Below are 18,650 nucleotides of genomic sequence, written 5' to 3'. Positions count from 1 at the left end.
TGTTTGCGGCTCTAAAGAATGGTTCATAGCTCCTAATCGAGGGATGCCTCTATAGTTTGGAATATTAACGCTTCTAGAGAGACTTTAGCGTGACCAGCGCGAGGTAAGAAATTATACGTACTGTAGCTTGCGGAGTTAGTTCAGTCAGATATACTCGAGGGGTTTCATGCTGTGCTCAAGGGCGCATACATAATACTCAAGGGGTTAATACGCTGCATTACTATGTGGGTGTATTCAGTGTGTGCAAGACCCACATGTCATTCGCTGATGTGGCAGTCAGCTGACCAATTGGGCGGGGTATTTAAGCTCACTGGACTGCATGCTTCTTCCTGCCTTCCTTCTGCTTATGGTTCCTGGTTGCTGTTATGTGATGTTTGCTCCCACCGCCACCCCAGCACCACCGGTGGGCTCTGTTATTTATGTTCCCCATGGGGGGGTTGTTATTGTATATCCATCTCCCTGCTCTTAATGTTTAATGATGGTGTTTGATTGTGCCGAGCAGGGAGAAAAATGTAGCAGAGCCGAACGCCAAGATAAAATATTATATGCACACTTGTATTCTCATTCTACAATAAATATTGGTTAAATCTATCCGTGAGTTATCTGACTGAACTGAAGATTATGCCTCCTGTTTTGTTTTTTGTTTTTTTTTGGGGGGGGGGGGGGGGGGACCTTTCAGAGTAAAATCTCCCATATCTGCTGGCACTTTAGCGCCTATATTTTGAAATATGCTGGCGCATCCGTTGTGTTAAGTACCGTACCTTTTGTACAATTCTGAGGTATTTGTAATTTATACCAATTCCCAACAATACTTTTACTTCTACTCCACTACATCTCAGAGGCAAATATAGTACTTTCACTCCACTACATGTATTTGAAAACGTTAGTTACTATTAGCTACTTTGATTATCATTACAAAACATACATTAACAACCCCTTCAGCCCTATTTACATTTTGGCCATTTTGAAAATAGCCGGTCTACAATCTCACAAAATATTTTGTATAATACATTTGAAAACTTGAAATGGGGACATTCTGCATAGTGAGTACTTTCTACCTTTGGTACTTATTATAAGTACATTTTTATGCCAATACTTGTGTACCTTTATACTCAAGCACATTTTGAATTCCGGACTTTTAACTTGTAACAGAGCATTTCTATACCGCAGTATTGGTACTTTTACTTAAGTAAAACATTTGAAGTACTTTTTCCACCACTGCTGCTGAGTTCCAAACGCGAAGGTATACGCAGTGAAATCCCAAACGCTCATTCAACTCTGAGAGTGTAGTGTACCAATGTACCCGAAGCGTTCATTCAACTCTGAGAGTGTAGTGTACCAATGTACCCCGAAGCGTTCATTCAACTCTGAGAGTGTAGTGTACCAATGTACCCGAAGCGTTCATTCAACTCTGAGAGTGTAGTGTACAAATGTACCCGAAGCGTTCATTAAACTCTGAGAGTGTACAAATGTACCCGAAGCGTTCATTAAACTCTGAGAGTGTACAAATGTACCCGGAACACTCTGAGAGTGTACAAATGTACCCGAAGAGTTCATTCAACTCTGAGAGTGTACAAATGTACCCGAAGAGTTCATTCAACTCTGAGAGTGTACAAATGTACCCGAAGCGTTCATTAAACTCTGAGAGTGTACAAATGTACCCGAAGAGTTCATTCAACTCTGAGAGTGTACAAATGTACCCGAAGAGTACATTCAACTCTGAGAGTGTACAAATGTACCCGAAGAGTTCATTCAACTCTGAGAGTGTACAAATGTACCCGAAGAGTTCATTCAACTCTGAGAGTGTACAAATGTACCTGAAGCGTTCATTAAACTCTGAGAGTGTACAAATGTACCCGAAGAGTTCATTCAACTCTGAGAGTGTACAAATGTACCCGAAGAGTTCATTCAACTCTGAGAGTGTACAAATGTACCCAAAGAGTTCATTCAACTCTGAGAGTGTACAAATGTACCCGAAGAGTTCATTAAACTCTGAGAGTGTACAAATGTACCCGAAGAGTTCATTCAACTCTGAGAGTGTACAAATGTACCCGAAGAGTTCATTCAACTCTGAGAGTGTACAAATGTACCCGAAGAGTTCATTCAACTCTGAGAGTGTACAAATGTACCCGAAGAGTTCATTCAACTCTGAGAGTGTGCAAATGTACCCGAAGAGTTCATTCAACTCTGAGAGTGTACAAATGTACCCGAAGAGTTCATTCAACTCTGAGAGTGTACAAATGTACCCGAAGAGTTCATTCAACTCTGAGAGTGTACAAATGTACCCTTCAACAATACACAGTACTGTAAGTTAACCCATTGAGACCAGGATAGCATCTGTGTCATTTTAGATTTTGTACTTTGGCTATTCAAAAATAGCAGATATACAAGCCTACAGCGCTTCACTTTGTGCCACACTATGAGCTTGTAGATCTGCTATTTTTAGGGAGGGAAAAAAAAGGGAATTATTTTTTACATTTTTAACTCCAATCTGTGCTTCTGGGTTCTCTGGAACAACATATTTTCAGATGGGGGTTGGTGGCCAATTGCACTTGGTTTTTTCAGGAAAAAAATAAATAAAATGTTTAGAATCGGCCTCGTGCGGTCTTAACGGGTTAACTAACACATGACTGAGAACTTAGCTTGAGCAAGTCACCAACGTGAGTTCCTCTTCCGACAAAGTACACTGATTGTAAGAAAGAAAGAAAAAGAAAAAAAGAAAATTCCCTTTCTTTGTTGAGTTAGTTTGTTAGTTTTTTTCTCCCCCCCCATAGTCGGGGTTGTATAGTTTTGGTTTTGGTTTGTGTGTCGTGTCGTGTCGTGTCGTGTCGTGTCGTGTCGTGTCGTGTCGTGCACGTGTTTGGTTTAGACATACCAGTCATGAGTCTGACACCCTACGCCAAACCCTAACCGCACACAAACGCCATGTCGGAAGCCACGGGTGATTTTTCAACCCGCAGCACGGGTGTTGTCGGACTAATGACTGTAAGACTGTTGATATGTCTAACCAACGTATGCACCATGTGTGGTGTGTTAGTGTGGTGTGTTAGTGTGGTGTTCACTCCAAGCCGAAGGTGCTGGTCTCCTCCACGGCAATGAGCAGCTTCTCGTACAGCATGGTGTAGGACGGGTACGGAGGAAGGTCCAGGCGGTTGAAACACGTGTGAGCCCTGTCGGAGAGACAGAAGGACAGACGTACAGACAGACGTACAGACAGACAGACAGACAGACAGACAGACAGACAGACAGACAGACAGACAGACAGACAGACAGACAGACAGACACAATGAGATAACATCGGATACAAAAAGTCTTAATTTCTTTCTCCATACTTTTATTGCGGCGGCAACAAGGACTCCCCGACTGAAAATATTTTGTTGCCAGCTAGGGAGTAGGGACCCCCTGGCATTGCACAATTTTTAAAAAACAAACAAAAAAACAAACAGCAGATCTACTGTACAAGCTCTTTAGCATGGCACGATGCTCTGAGAGCCTCTCTCTCTCTCTCTCTGTCTCTCTCTCTCTCTCTCTCGACAGTACAACGCCTAGGCTATGACAGACATCTTTTCACGCTAGATATTATTGTGAGTACCCAAAGCATGGTATTAATTTCTAGAAATGTCCTGAAGAATATTTGAGTGTACACAAAATATTAAATAAAGGCTTCGTTAAAGGTCAAAGGTCTCTCTCTCTCTCTCTCACACACCTGGCCAGCGAGGTGACCATTTATCCTCTCTCTCTCTCTCTCTCTCTCTCTCTCTCTCTCTCTCTCTCTCTCTCTCTCTCTCTCTCACACACACACCTGGCCAGCGAGGTGACCATTTATCCTCTCTCTCTCTCTCTCTCTCTCTCTCTGTGTCTCTCTCTCTGTGTCTCTCTCTCTCTCTCTGTGTCTCTCTCTCTCTCTCTCTCTCTCACCGTGGCAGCGAGGTGACCTTGCCCCACTTCTCGATGCAGAAGCGCCTCAGGCCGTTGGACCCTCGCAGCATGGCGAAGCCCTCGTAGGGAACGCTGGACGTGCCGGTGACGAACTGCAGCAGACGCAGACGCTGCTCGTTGTTGAAGCGCTCCACCGCCGCCCAGAACCAGCGCATCACCATGTGACCGTCGTGGTAGCCTGCGATTGGACGGGAGGACACAGGGGAGGAGACAAACGGGAGAGTCTATGAGACCATAAAAACTAACAACAGAAAACGAAATAATTAAACTTACTGAAATTGAAAACAAACAGTCAAAAGGAAATAAAATCTAAAAACGAATGCATATGCAACAATATGCATATTCATAATAGGCCTATCTCACAGCCCCCTTTCCACGCCCACTTCCGGTAGATAAGTGGGCATTTACACTTTCTTTCTCTGGAGAATCTAAGTACATTTCCTAATGTTAAAATGTCAAAGACCGATAATAATATGAAGAAAACACAATGGTATAACAACTCAAATAAGTAGAATAAACCTTACCTTTACAAAACGGTAGTTTGTGGCTTGTGAAAATACCTCTTTTAACATGGAAGCCTATGGACCGCAAAAGAAATAACACCACTAGCCCCAAAAGGGGGCGTGGAAAGGGGGCGGGGAAATGGCCTATAACAGGTGAATGATTCAAGTATGCCTACTGTATGTAATGAACAGACACGCGCAAACGCACACACGCACGCACGCACGCAGACACACGCACCTCCTCTGTATTCTGTGTTGGTCCTCCAGTCTATGAGGTCGATCTCTGCCGTGCCAGCGATCACCAGCTCCAGCTCCCTGGCATCGAACACAGATACCAGCCGGGAGTCCACCACCTGGTACACGCACGCACGCACACACACACACACACACACACGCAGAGATGCACGTTTTGGTATGTCCAACACGGTTCCTTTTTCATTATGGGCATCCATGACTTCACTATAAGAAGCTTACTTTGTAGATTTTGATTATTATTATTATTATTATTATTATTATTACAAGATATACAGTACATTACCTACTTCAGCCCTATATTTCGGCCATTTGAAAATAGCCAATCTACATTTTACAATTTCGGCATTTAGCAGACGCTCTTAATCCAGAGTGATTTACAGTAAGCAAGAACAACACATGGTAATAAATCAAATACTGTACATTTTTAAAAAATCATAAAAATAGAGCGGGAGGGTTTGTAGGGTGCGATCAGACTTTGAAGATATGGGGGAGCCAGGCTCGCAGTTGGGGGGGGGGGGGGATAATCACCCTCAGTTTTATGAGGTGGGGGGATCGTCCCCTCCACCTTTTGAGCGGAAGAAAAGGAAAAAATTATCAGGCAGCAACCAGTTCTCGTTTCAAGGCGTATTACTGCCCTCTACTGGTTTGGTGTATGCACTGCAGCAGCTGTTTTGCTTAAAAGTGGAGTGGATGTCCCCCCCTCCTCAGTGCAAAAGTGGAGGGGATATCCCCCCCCCCCCCCAACTCGTGAAATTTTCCCCCAAATCTATCCCCCCCAGTTATAAAATGCTATCTGCGCCCCTGGCCATACCGTTGGTTGCTTTGAAGGCAGACTTTTGCATACTCCAATGGAGGGAGTGGAGAAGCCAAAATCTTCAACCAGATTTTGGCTGGTTGAAGAGTGAAGACCAAGCGAGCTGCGACATTCTAGATCAATTGGAGAGGCTTAAGTGCGCATGCCGGTAGGCCAGTAAGGAAAGAGTTACAATAGTCCAGTTTTGATATGACATTGGCTAGGAGCTGGGCTGACAGCTGGGTGAGGAAGGGTCTATAATCCGAGCTCTGTAATGTGTGCTTTGAATGAAAGCTGACCAGGACAACACCAACGCTCTTGGCTGATGTTGGAACCGAAGTTAGTAAAGTTACCAAGGTGTTGTCTATGGTTATCTCCTGCATGGGGCAGGACTTAGCTGGGAAGGAGAGAAGCTCAGACCTACAACTTCTACAACATTGTGAGCTGCTATTTTCAAAACATTATTTATACATTCAAAAACGTTAAATGGTATAAACACCGTAATAGTTTATTTTACGTGTAGTAGTACTTTTAAGTTGGGCAGTGGGTACATTAAGGACATTTTGATGGCAATACTTTTGTACTTTTACTCACGTGCATTTTGAATTCCAGACTTTTACTTGTAACGGAGTATTTCTATATTGCACTATATATACTTTTACTTAAGTAAAAAAGAAAACATGGCTTCACACGCACACAAACGCACATGCACACACACGCACACGAACACGCACACACACACGCACCTCGTAGAAGCCTCGGACCATGGCTTCGGTCTGCTGCACCACCCCTCTCTCCACCCTCCACTTGGTCATGCGTTCGATGTAGTCCTTCTTGTTCTTCTCCGTCACCTGAAGGTTGGCACCGCCCGACTTCAGCTCCCTCTCCGTCACCTACAGCATGCACGCACGCACGCACGCACGCACGCACACACGCATTCATACATGCGCACACACACAGGGATGTGCAGAGAATGTTGAAGGGGCAGGAGCTGACATTTCTAAAATAAAAGGCACTTTTGGCTGAACATTTTCTTTTTGACATTTCCCAGCCCGAAGTGGACAGTACAGTACAGTACAGTACAGTACAGTACAGTACAGTACAGTACAGTACAGTACAGTACAGTACAGTACAGTACTCTGTATTATATCTGTCTTCTAATGTTTTAGATCTGCATGTTCAATGTATATGATATTTTTGAGTGGTGCAACCACTCCAACGAACAGCAATGTCCGTGTTCAAGTATGTGTTTGTGTGTGACTATTTGTGTGACCAGTACCAATGAGTACCAAAAGTGGCGCTGTTGTGCCAGAAACGGAGAGAGAGAGAGAGAGAGAGAGAGAGAGAGAGAGAGAGAGAGAGAGAGAGGGGGGGGGGGGGGGGGGGGGACAGGCTCTTGAACGCCTGAAAAGTCTTGGAAATGAGGGACTGTATGTCCCACCCAAAGGGGGACATCTGGTCACGCTAACCTCCTCGCTAACCCACCTGTCCCAACACCTCCTCGCTAACCCACCTGTCCCAACACCTCCTCGTTAACCCACCTGTCCAAACACCTCCTCGCTAACCCACCTGTCCCAACACCTCCTCGCTAACCCACCTGTCCCAACACCTCCTCGCTAACCCACCTGTCCCAACACCTCCTCGCTAACCCACCTGTCCAAACACCTCCTCGTTGACGCTCCTGTCCAAACACCTCCTCGTTAACCCACCAGTCCAAACACCTCCTCTTTAACCCACCTGTCCAAACACCTCCTCGTTAACCCACCTGTCCAAACACCTCCTCGTTAACCCACCTGTCCCAACACCTCCTCGTTAACCCACCAGTCCAAACACCTCCTCGTTAACCCACCTGTCCAAACACCTCCTCGTTAACCCACCTGTCCAAACGCCTCCTCGTTAACCCACCTGTCCCAACACCTCCTCGTTAACCCACCAGTCCAAACACCTCCTCGTTAACCCACCTGTCCAAACACCTCCTCGTTAACCCACCTGTCCAAACACCTCCTCGTTAACCCACCTGTCCAAACACCTCCTCGTTAACCCACCTGTCCAAACACCTCCTCGTTGACCCACCTGTCCAAACACCTCCTCGCTGACCCACCTGTCCAAACACCTCCTCGTTAACCCACCAGTCCAAACACCTCCTCGTTAACCCACCTGTCCAAACACCTCCTCGTTAACCCACCTGTCCAAACACCTCCTCGTTAACCCACCTGTCCAAACACCTCCTTGTTAACCCACCTGTCCAAACACCTCCTCGTTAACCCACCTGTCCAAACACCTCCTCGTTAACCCACCTGTCCAAACACCTCCTCGTTAACCCACCTGTCCAAACACCTCCTCGTTAACCCACCTGTCCCAACACCTCCTCGTTAACCCACCAGTCCAAACACCTCCTCGTTAACCCACCTGTCCAAACACCTCCTCGTTAACCCACCTGTCCAAACACCTCCTCGTTAACCCACCTGTCCAAACACCTCCTCGTTAACCCACCTGTCCAAACACCTCCTCGTTGACCCACCTGTCCAAACACCTCCTCGCTGACCCACCTGTCCAAACACCTCCTCGTTGACCCACCAGTCCAAACACCTCCTCGTTAACCCACCTGTCCAAACACCTCCTCGTTAACCCACCTGTCCAAACACCTCCTCGTTAACCCACCAGTCCAAACACCTCCTCGTTAACCCACCTGTCCAAACACCTCCTCGTTAACCCACCTGTCCAAACACCTCCTCGTTAACCCACCTGTCCAAACACCTCCTCGTTAACCCACCTGTCCAAACACTTCCTCGTTAACCCACCTGTCCAAACACCTCCTCGTTAACCCACCTGTCCAAACACCTCCTCGTTAACCCACCTGTCCAAACACTTCCTCGTTAACCCACCTGTCCAAACACCTCCTCGTTAACCCACCTGTCCAAACACCTCCTCGTTAACCCACCTGTCCAAACACCTCCTCGCTGACCCACCTGTCCCAACACCTCCTCGTTAACCCACCAGTCCAAACACCTCCTCGTTAACCCACCTGTCCAAACACCTCCTCGTTAACCCACCTGTCCAAACACCTCCTCGTTAACCCACCTGTCCAAACACCTCCTCGTTAACCCACCTGTCCAAACACCTCCTCGTTAACCCACCTGTCCAAACACCTCCTCGTTAACCCACCTGTCCAAACACCTCCTCGTTAACCCACCTGTCCAAACACCTCCTCGTTGACGGTGAAGGTGAGCTCCAGGATGTCTGTGATGTCGTTCTCTTTCATCCACTGCAGCGACTGGTGGAACTCCTCGTCCAGATACTCCAGGTCAGACAGGTCTGTGGGCCTGTGTGCACGCACGCACGCACGCACGCACACACACACACACACACACACAGGCACGCACGCACGCACGCACGCGCGCACGCACACACGCACGCACGCACGCACACACGCATGCACGCAGACACGCACGCAGACACACACACACACACACACACAGGTCAGAGAGGTCTGTGAGCCTGTGTAAGCGCAAATTTGAATCTTTTATTTACAGTATGTCCACATAAGAGATACAAGTATTTTGAGGGGTGCTAGCCCCCATCCTATGCCCAGCTTTTTGTGTTTGTGTGAATAATACTGATGATTTGATTGGCTGAGCATGGAATTGAGATGATTTGATTGGCTGAGTATAAAAAGTGAAGGCAGAAAAGTGAAGACGCAAATTGCGATTGGACAGGAATGAGATGATGATGTATGACAATAAGAACGCCGCTCACTTCACACGGGTGTGATTGTTTTGCAATACAAGAGTATCTTGTCCACCACAGTGTGTGTGTATGTGTGTGTGTGTGTGTGTGTGTGTGTGTGTGTGTGCACTGACAGGCGGAGCAGGGCCTTGTAGAAGGGTCTGGTGAAGAAGGCGTCCAGGAGATACTGGTGGATCAACGCCAAGCCCAGAATACGACCGCTGAAACGGAACCTGGACACACGCGCGCACACGCACATGCACACGCACACACACACACACACACACACACACACACACACACACACACACACACACACACACACACACACACATGCACACACACACACACACACACACGCATGCGCACACACACACACGTGTACACACACACACACACACACACACACACACACACACACACACACACACACGCATACAGGCTTCAGGTTTCAGAGTGAAACTTCCAAATAATATGACCGGGAAAAAGCCATTGCAGTCCCACTTTTACTCATTACCAGCCAATAAATCAATGTACTGCCAACATTTTTTGACATCCATGTATTTTTGCTCACTTTTAATTAGGCTAGTCACAGAATATCCATCTTCACTACGATCGCACACCGGATGGTTGCGGCATAAGAGAGCCGTTCGTTGTGTGTTTGTGAAGAAAATCTGTTTGAAAATTCCGTCCGTGTAAGAGTTTATTCCGTGAGTGGGATCATTATAATATTAAGTGCCGGCCCAGCTTATATTTGTAACTTCATGTTGTGTCATTTATGTATAGATGTTGGTGCTATTATGAAGTTCACTGCCTATACAGTAAATACTCTGTGTTATATAAGAACAGAGATCCTCTTATCAACCAATTACAGTATGTCTCAGGGATGTAGATATTAATACAGCTAATTGGGGGGTAAATGTGTTATACCAATACCAATACTATATACCAGGAATGCGAGGTCATACTACATGGTATGGGGGTAGGAAGTGTCGGGTGACAGAGGAAGAGGCGAGCTATATGCGCAGGGCAGGATGTGTTCATTCATTCTCAGTACAATGTAACAAACGGGATGACGCGTTTAAGTAAGTCCTTGTAATGTGTTATATGTTCGTTAAATGCTCTAAATTCAGTCATAAATGATGCATCTATGCAGTCGCTATATCTGTGAATTAATAGTATGTATCTTGTGTTTCTTTTGTGTTTGCAGTTATTACCTAAACGCCACAGTCTCTGACTCCTTTGTAATGATCAATGCTATTGTACTAGATCCAAACACGGGCCAGACAAGGCAAATAAGGCTTTATACTGTACACAAGTTTAGTAGAAGTATGTTTGTACGTGTGTGAGTGTGTTATGAGATACTAGTAATAAAATGGCCAAAATCAAGTGATTGTTTACGGGCATTATTGCAACGTCGAGGCTATGTGTGTTTGAGTAATATAAATGTTACAATTGGTGTGTGTTAAATCACAGTTACCAGACCTGTTTGTTATAACCCCTTTGCGGAGGGTTTGAATCAGTAATTAAGCAAAGCTATGAAACAGCAAAGTTTTGTTATATCCGTACAGTAATAATTAATTGCGGTGTAATCCACCAGAGTAATAATTAACCGTGTGTAATCACCGGTGAGTAATAATTATCTGCGGCGGCGTAATCCACCGACGTAGTAATTAATAGCGGTGTAATCCACCGACGTATTACTGAAGCAACGGTACTTAATTCACCGTAGCTAAAGTAATACGAGCATTCCGTGTGATCCACAATGCTAATGAAAGCCATCGGCCCGTGTTAGCTTAGCTGTTAGCTTAGCTACTACGTGATCAATGGTTGTTGTCTGCTGTTAGCGTGACGCTAGCCGAGAAGCAAGACAACAAAGAGACGGCCATCCAGCGTTTGCATCGCTGACCCGTCATCGATCGCCGAGTCCAAGGACCAGCGACCGAAACCCGTAGGCTGCCGGAGGTAGCTGAAATCTGCGGGAATCATCCGCGCCGTATTGAGGTGACCTGGGTTGACTCGGGAAAGGATGCTAGTAGAGTAATCCTGCTGCTAAGGAGGTTGTGCCCTGGGTGCTAGGAAGCATCCGGTTTTGCCGACCTAAATAAAGAGTTTCAGTGCCCACATGAGTGCTTGTGCATTGGGGGGAATATCGCTGGAATTGTGTGTTGCAGAAAGGAAACTGTGCATTGACTTTGGGGGGGAATACCAGACAAAGCTAATGGTAAACAAGCAAGAAGCTAGCCACCTTCCCATTGACATTGCATTGTGCCTAGCAAACAACTAGCATTAGGCTAACGGTGGCTAACTTTGGCTGACTGACAGTAACGCTAATGCTAAGCTAACGGAGGTTAACTCCAGTTAGATGTTGTTGGGGCTAGCCTAGCTAATGCTAACGCTAATAGCATAGGAGTTGGGGAGCTACCGCATTGTATGTTTCACAGCACAACTGGCCGCCAGGGAGGAATGCCGGACCGGCCATCTTGAGAGACAAGGTTGGTGGGGGGGCGAGCGAGAAGCCATTTCGTAACCATGACGACCTTAGCTGTGTTAAAGAAAGTGCGCGCATCAAGCCAATGCACGTTAACGAAGTTAACGACCAAAGTCAAAACTACGGCTGCCTTTAAGTCCGAAAGTGAACTTAAGGCTTTACAGAAAGACATGGATATAGGTTTTGATGAACTTCTAACTTGTAGCATGGATTATAAAAGTGCAATGGTAGAGGCTGATGAAAACGCTGTAGACATAACTGTTGTTAGTACGAAACTCGATGCCGCAAAGGCGTCCTATCTTTTGGCTCGGACAGAATTGCAGGAAAACTTATGGGAGCGGTTCATTGATGAGTCTGTGCAGCGCGCACTCAAGTGGGTGGCAGAGGCGGCAGATAGAGCCCATCCTGACCGTTACAAAGAACAGGAGATTGACCTAAGTCTTATTTACGGGCTAGAGGGTGTAATTGATCAATCATTAACAGACGTGCAGACGTTATTAAACTCTTGGGAAGGCTGCATTTCTGACGGGAATTTGACCAAGGCATTAGCTGATGTATATGCCTTGAAGGGGCGTAAGAGTGGCAACCTCCAGGATTTAAAGCACAAAGGCGGAATAATAATAGAAATTAAAGAGGAAATTAAACAAGAAAGTGTACCTCTCGCCGTTGACAATGGAGGAAAGAAGTCAGGCGGTAGCAAGCTGGCTGCTCAGCCTATGAAATTACCCCAATTCAATGGGGAACGCATGTCATACTTCAGATGGAAGAAACAGTGGCATAGAATTTATGCACTCTTTGACAATCCTGGATGGGGTGATGACATGCGTTACCAACAACTGATTGATTCCATTGATAAAAGGATAAATGATGAATTAAGGCTTGATTATTGCCAGACTTCAGATGAGGTCTACCAGAAATTAGAGCTCCACTATGGAAACGTAGGACAAATTGTTAAGGAGATTATAATGAAGTTGGAAAGTGTGCCCGCTGTAAGCAGTGGCCAACCAAAGGAGACATTAAATCTCGTTAGATTAATAGAGCAATCAGTTCTCGACCTAGCTGACCTTAATGCTAGTGACGTCATTCACAATCAACTCGTCATTCACAATTTGGAGGCTAAATTGCCGCCAGAAATGCAAGAACGGTGGCTTGTGATGCGTTGTAATCCGAATAATAATATAGATAGCCAGAACAGGTTCACGCATTTCATTGCCTTCTTACGCGAGCATACAAAGGTGCTCGTTGAACAAGAACAATTAAATGTAAAAGGCATAGGGACCAAACGAAGTGATCCAAGCTCACGTAGCCGTAATAATGACCGACAGAATGACAAGCCGGGGAACGGGGCGCGCGAGAAGCGTGCGTCGACAAGGGCTACGTTTAGCGGCGAGGAGGCGCGGGGTTCGTGCGTAATCTGCGGAGAGAGCGATCACTCAGGGGCACTGTTCCGTTGTAAAATATTCATGAAAGCTAACGTTGAAGGCCGGCGAGCGTATGCAAAGAAACATAAAGCATGCTTTAAGTGTTTATGTCTACATGACGGCCAATGCAGTGCGCACTGACAATTTCCTGTGTAGGTTAAGTGAGTGCAAAAAGGACGGCTCGTCGCCTCCTCATAATTTCAAGTTGTGCCCCAAAGCGCGTCCACGTAACGGGGATAGTAGCACTAATAATAATAGTGACAGCGCGAGAGGGGGGGCTAGTAACGTGGGGAGGGACTCACGTGGGCCTACACAGGAAATTGAACTTAAGCTTGCTGAGGCCGAGTTGACGCCAAAGCAACTAGCTATAGTGCGCAAAGCTTACACAAACAATACAGCCACGACAGGCTGCACTGAGGGCGGAGAGTTGCCTGCTCTGATGATGACGCTGGAAGTAACCACGAAACATGGTGATTGGGTGGGGGCTTTGATAGACCTCGCCTCTGATACAAATTATATCACCCACAAAGCTGCAGAAAGACTTGGGCTAAAAGGAAAACCTGTTACTCTGAGCGTGCAGGGCGTTGGGGGGATGAAAAAGACATTCAAGATGAAAAAATACTCCATTAAGTTGAAAACAATGGGGGAGAAGGGCTCTTCTCCACTGGACCATGACATGACTTGTTATGGTCTGGATGAGATTGCAAAGATCAATTGTCCAGTTAATCCTAGGCGCATTGCAGATCTTTTTCCGGGCACCGATCCGGAGGAGTTGCGACGTCCACTGGAAGTGGAAATACTTATCAGTGCGCGTGAGGGTCGTTTAGCCCCACAGCGGTTGGCTAGATGTGGAGATCTGGTACTTTGGTCGGGGATTTTGGGTAAGACGGTTAGCGGATGTCATCCGTCTCTATTCGACGCCAGTGAAATGATCACAGGACAGTGGGCGTCAACCCATTTTGCTCTTTCAATGAGAGGTGGAGCCGTTGAAATTAAGGCGGCTACTACTTGCCATACTGAGACCAGCCTGTCTTGGTGGCGTTGGGACAGTATTGGGGCGGCATGCGATCCCCTGTGTGGGGGTTGTCGTTGTGGAAAATGCGCCCCTGGTGGAGATTGTCAAGAGGGGCCTGACTTTTAAGACAAGCGACGCTCACAGCGATGAGTCGCATTGGGACGCGAGCTATCCTTGGAAAGAGGACCCGTCTACTTTACCGAATAATAGAGCGGCGGTTGAGGCCACGTTCTTAAAGTCTGAGAAACGTCTCAGGCGAGATCCCGTGTGGTACCAGGCCTATGCTAGCCAGGTGCATGAGATGCTCAAAAGAGGTGCTGCTGTCAAGCTGTCTAAAGCTGCCATGGACATGTAGGACGGGGCTGTTTGGTGGATCAACCATCTTATGGCACTGAATCCACACTCAGTTTCCACGCCAGTTAGGATAGTCTGGGACAGTAGTCAAGAATTCCGGGGCGTGAGTTTGAACAGTATCCTGCTAAAGGGGCCCGATGTTTTGAACCCGATCCGAGCAGTGTTGCTGCGTTTCAGGGAGGGGGAACACGCCGCCATCGGCGACGTAAGCAAAATCTACCACTCCGTTTGGCTAGAAGAGCGGGAGGTACATTTGCACCGGTTCCTATGGAGGGACTCAGTTGACAGCAGGATTGAAGACTATGCAGTTGTACGGGTCAATATGGGAGACCGTCCAGCGGGTAGCATAGCTCAAATAGCGATGCGCGAGACAGCGTATCTACCTCAGTTCACCCACATGGTTGACGAGAGGGACGTAATCGTGGAGAACGCTTACGTAGACGACATTTTTCTATCTCACAACTGCCCCCAGAGGCTGGAGAAGGTACTGGCGGGGGTTAAAACCATTCTGGCTACCGGGGGGTTTCACCTAAAGCCCTGGGTACGGTCAGGCCAAAGTGGGAGGGAAGGAGATGGAGAAATTAAACCAGAGACTATGTTGTTGCCGAATCAGATGAGAGAAGAGGACAATAAGGCTCTGGGGGTTGGTTACCATGTGAAGGAGGACAGCCTCTTCATCATGGTTGCCATAAACTTTTCCGCCAGAAAGAAAAAAGTGCGAAGCGAGGAAAACGCCAAATCCTCTGACTCGGCGTATGTTGCTGAGTCAAGTAGCGGGGCTGTATGATCCCATTGGCCTTGTGACGCCTCTGAAACAGAAAGGCGTTATTCTAGTCAGGAGGGCGTTCCAAGAGGCGGGGTCATTGACCAAAGACACTTGGGATCAACCGTTGTCTAGCGATCTCCGCGTGAAAGCGGTTGAACTTTTTGAGGAATACGCAAAGCTGAGTGCGATCACGTTCCCCAGGTGTATCACTCCGCCCGGATGGGTGGGGGAACCCTGGGGCATCACCTTCTCCGACGGGAGCTCAGAGTCCTACGGAGCGGTGCTCTACCTGCGGTGGGAAACTGCTAGCGGGGTGGAGACTCGTCTGGTGGAGTCAAAAGCCAAGTTGGCTCCTCTAGACCAAAAGGGCGATGCAGTGAAAGCTGAAATCTGCGGTGCTGTCTTTGCCGCACGACTGAAAGGGTACGTGCTGAAGCATAGCAGGCTGACAATCGAGAAGTGGTATCACTTTGTCGACAGCCAGACAGTGCTGGGTGCCATTCAAAGGGACAGTTATGGGTTCCAAACGTTCTTCGCTAATAGGGTTGGGGAAATCCAGAAGGCGGGGCCTGTGACTGACTGGTGGTGGGTTCCCGGGGTGGAAAATGTAGCTGATCTAGTCACGAGGGGGGGTTCTCCTGAGCAATTAGACAGTGATTCCCTGTGGCAAAAGGGACCAGAGTTCCTAGCCAGACCAGTCGACCAATGGCCTATGAAGTCTGCTGCTGAGGTGGCTGCTGCTGAGGTGGCTGCTTCATCGCGGGAAATCGTGAGTACATTGCAGAGAAAAGTGTTCAAAATGAAAGCATTCTCTGCTGCTGTTACTAGATCCCAAACTAAGAACCAGGGGTCCGCGCCACTGCCAGACAGTGGCGGGTCCTCACCAGTCAGTGGCAGATCTTCACCAGACAATGGGGGGTCTCCAGCGGTCAGCAGGGGTCCTTCACCAGTCAGTGATGGGGGTTCTGTGGCAGCATCTAATGACGAAACTGAACAGCTGTGGGGGTCAGGCCTTGTGAACCAAATGGACTTGGCTAGATGCAGCACACTGTCAAAACTCTGCGGGGCAGTTGGCTACGTCCGCAGAGTGTTGCACGGCCACGGAGGCTTATTCAAGTCCGGCAGTCGTGTACAGTGGGGGGCGGTGCTCTCTGTCGGAGAGCGGGACACAGCATTTAAGGAGCTGTGCCTTGCCGCCCAAGAGGGAATTTCTTTCCCGACGACACTAAACCGTCTTGTAGTTAGTAAGAACGACAAGACAGGTCTCTTGCTATGCCGAGGCGGGGTTCAGACCGTTGACCAAGAAAGCCAGGGCGTGCCCATCATTCCTTACGAGGCAAGACTCAGCACACTACTGTGTGAGGAGGCCCATCGTGCAAACCATGAGGGCGTGGCTGGGACACTCCTGCGAGTCAGGAAGAAAGCCTGGGTGGTTCAGGGGCCAAGGGTCGCACGTAAGGTGATCGACTCTTGCCTGTTTTGTCGCAAACGGGGGGCTAAGCTATCCAGTCAAGTGATGGCTAATCTTCCTACAGTGCGCACAAGTCCAGCAGCTCCGTTCGAGTACACAACGCTGGATTTGTTCGGTCCTTACACTGTCAGGGGCACTGTGAAGCGACGCATTAAGAGAAAAGTCTGGGGCGTGGTCTTCAGTTGCATGGCCTCACGGGCTGTCCATGCAGACCTAGTTGAGGACTTGTCTACAGAAGGCTTTCTGCAGACCTACCAGCGATTCACTGCTCTGAGAGGCCATCCAAAAAAGTTGTGGTCTGATCAGGGTACGAACTTTGTTGGCGCGAGACCAGCATTGGAGGATCTATACAAGTTCCTAGGGGACATTGACAAGGAGCAGATCCAGCAAAGAGCAGCAGTTGCAGGGACCGACTGGGCATGGGAGTTTAGCCCAGCGGACTCACCGCATCGGAACGGGGCGGCCGAAGCTGCCGTCCATGTTCTGAAAAGGGCGTTGAGCAGCGTCGGCGACACCGATGATCTGTCGGCGTTGGAGTTCCAGACTCTACTCTACCTTGCTGCTAACCTGGCCAACGAAAGACCCATCGGAGCCAGAACTCAAGTCGACGAGGATTCCGTGGACATCATCACTCCCAACTCTCTGCTGTTGGGGCGGGCAGGGCCCAGGGGAGACATCCTGGGCTTTGACTTCCCTAGCTACCCGTACAGTCGTCTTCGGGCGGTCCAGCACGAGGTGGACAAGTTCTGGAAGCGGTGGAGCCAGTTGGCGGGCCCTCATCTCTTCATCCGAGAGAAATGGCACGTTCCAGCACGGAATGTGGCCGTCGGCGACCTGGTGTGGGTCGCGGACCAGAATGCTCTACGAGGTCGATTCCGGATGGGTCGTGTCGTGGAGGTGAATCCAGATAACCAGGGTGTCGTCAGGGACGTAAAGGTGCGGACATGTCCAAGTCTGCCCATCAGTTGGTCGCAGGTGGTGAAAGACGTGGTGGCATGGCCATCCGTCATCCTCCATCGTGATGTGCGGCGGCTGGTTGTCCTAATCCCGGTTGAAGATCAGTAAATTAGACTACTCTTGAGAAATACCCTAACGAACTCTTCCATATGCATGCTGCGCGAGTAAGACTAGTCAGTGGGTATTTACTTGAGGCAGCTGGGTGATGGGGCATACTTGTCACTCAGTAAGGGGCAAAGCGGTGGTGCCTACCTCCTACAGTCAGATTGAGATCAAAATTAATTCAGTGCATGAAAGTAAACTAGGTTTATTATTTCATAAGTTCAGCTGGTGAGTGCCATCCGGAGGCGTTCATCAATTAGAAGCATGATTGATATACTTATTTTTTATTTTTGTTTGAATGTTTTTGTTTGCAAATGATTGTGGGGAATCTATTTAGCCTACTGGGTTTATTTTAAACCGTAGCCTAAAAGTGGGAGGTGTCGAGTTTATTCCGTGAGTGGGATCATTATAATATTAAGTGCCGGCCCAGCTTATATTTGTAACTTCATGTTGTGTCATTTATGTATAGATGTTGGTGCTATTATGAAGTTCACTGCCTATACAGTAAATACTCTGTGTTATATAAGAACAGAGATCCTCTTATCAACCAATTACAGTATGTCTCAGGGATGTAGATATTAATACAGCTAATTGGGGGGTAAATGTGTTATACCAATACCAATACTATATACCAGGAATGCGAGGTCATACTACATGGTATGGGGGTAGGAAGTGTCGGGTGACAGAGGAAGAGGCGAGCTATATGCGCAGGGGAGGATGTGTTCATTCATTCTCAGTACAATGTAACAAACGGGATGACGCGTTTAAGTAAGTCCTTGTAATGTGTTATATGTTCGTTAAATGCTCTAAATTCAGTCATAAATGATGCATCTATGCAGTCGCTATATCTGTGAATT

At 47.7% G+C, this 18,650-nt stretch overlaps 1 protein-coding gene across 1 annotated transcript in view; it reads right to left on the bottom strand.

Annotated features, from left to right (window-relative positions):
• Window positions 1-3,058: 3,058 nt before the first annotated feature.
• Window positions 3,059-18,650, bottom strand: part of LOC306913309 (E3 ubiquitin-protein ligase HECW1-like) — a gene marked incomplete at both ends in the record, with an annotated part of 139,982 nt that continues 124,390 nt past the window's right edge. The window contains 6 exon segments of the mRNA XM_079489898.1: window positions 3,059-3,170; window positions 3,919-4,117; window positions 4,681-4,795; window positions 6,237-6,383; window positions 8,684-8,813; window positions 9,351-9,449. Of these exon segments, the coding sequence (XP_079346024.1) occupies window positions 3,059-3,170; window positions 3,919-4,117; window positions 4,681-4,795; window positions 6,237-6,383; window positions 8,684-8,813; window positions 9,351-9,449 (802 nt within the window).

This window comes from Electrona antarctica, assembly GCF_951216825.1.
Source record: "Electrona antarctica genome assembly, chromosome: 20".
NCBI lineage: Eukaryota > Metazoa > Chordata > Actinopteri > Myctophiformes > Myctophidae > Electrona > Electrona antarctica.
This window is presented reverse-complemented; position numbering and strand designations above follow the sequence as displayed.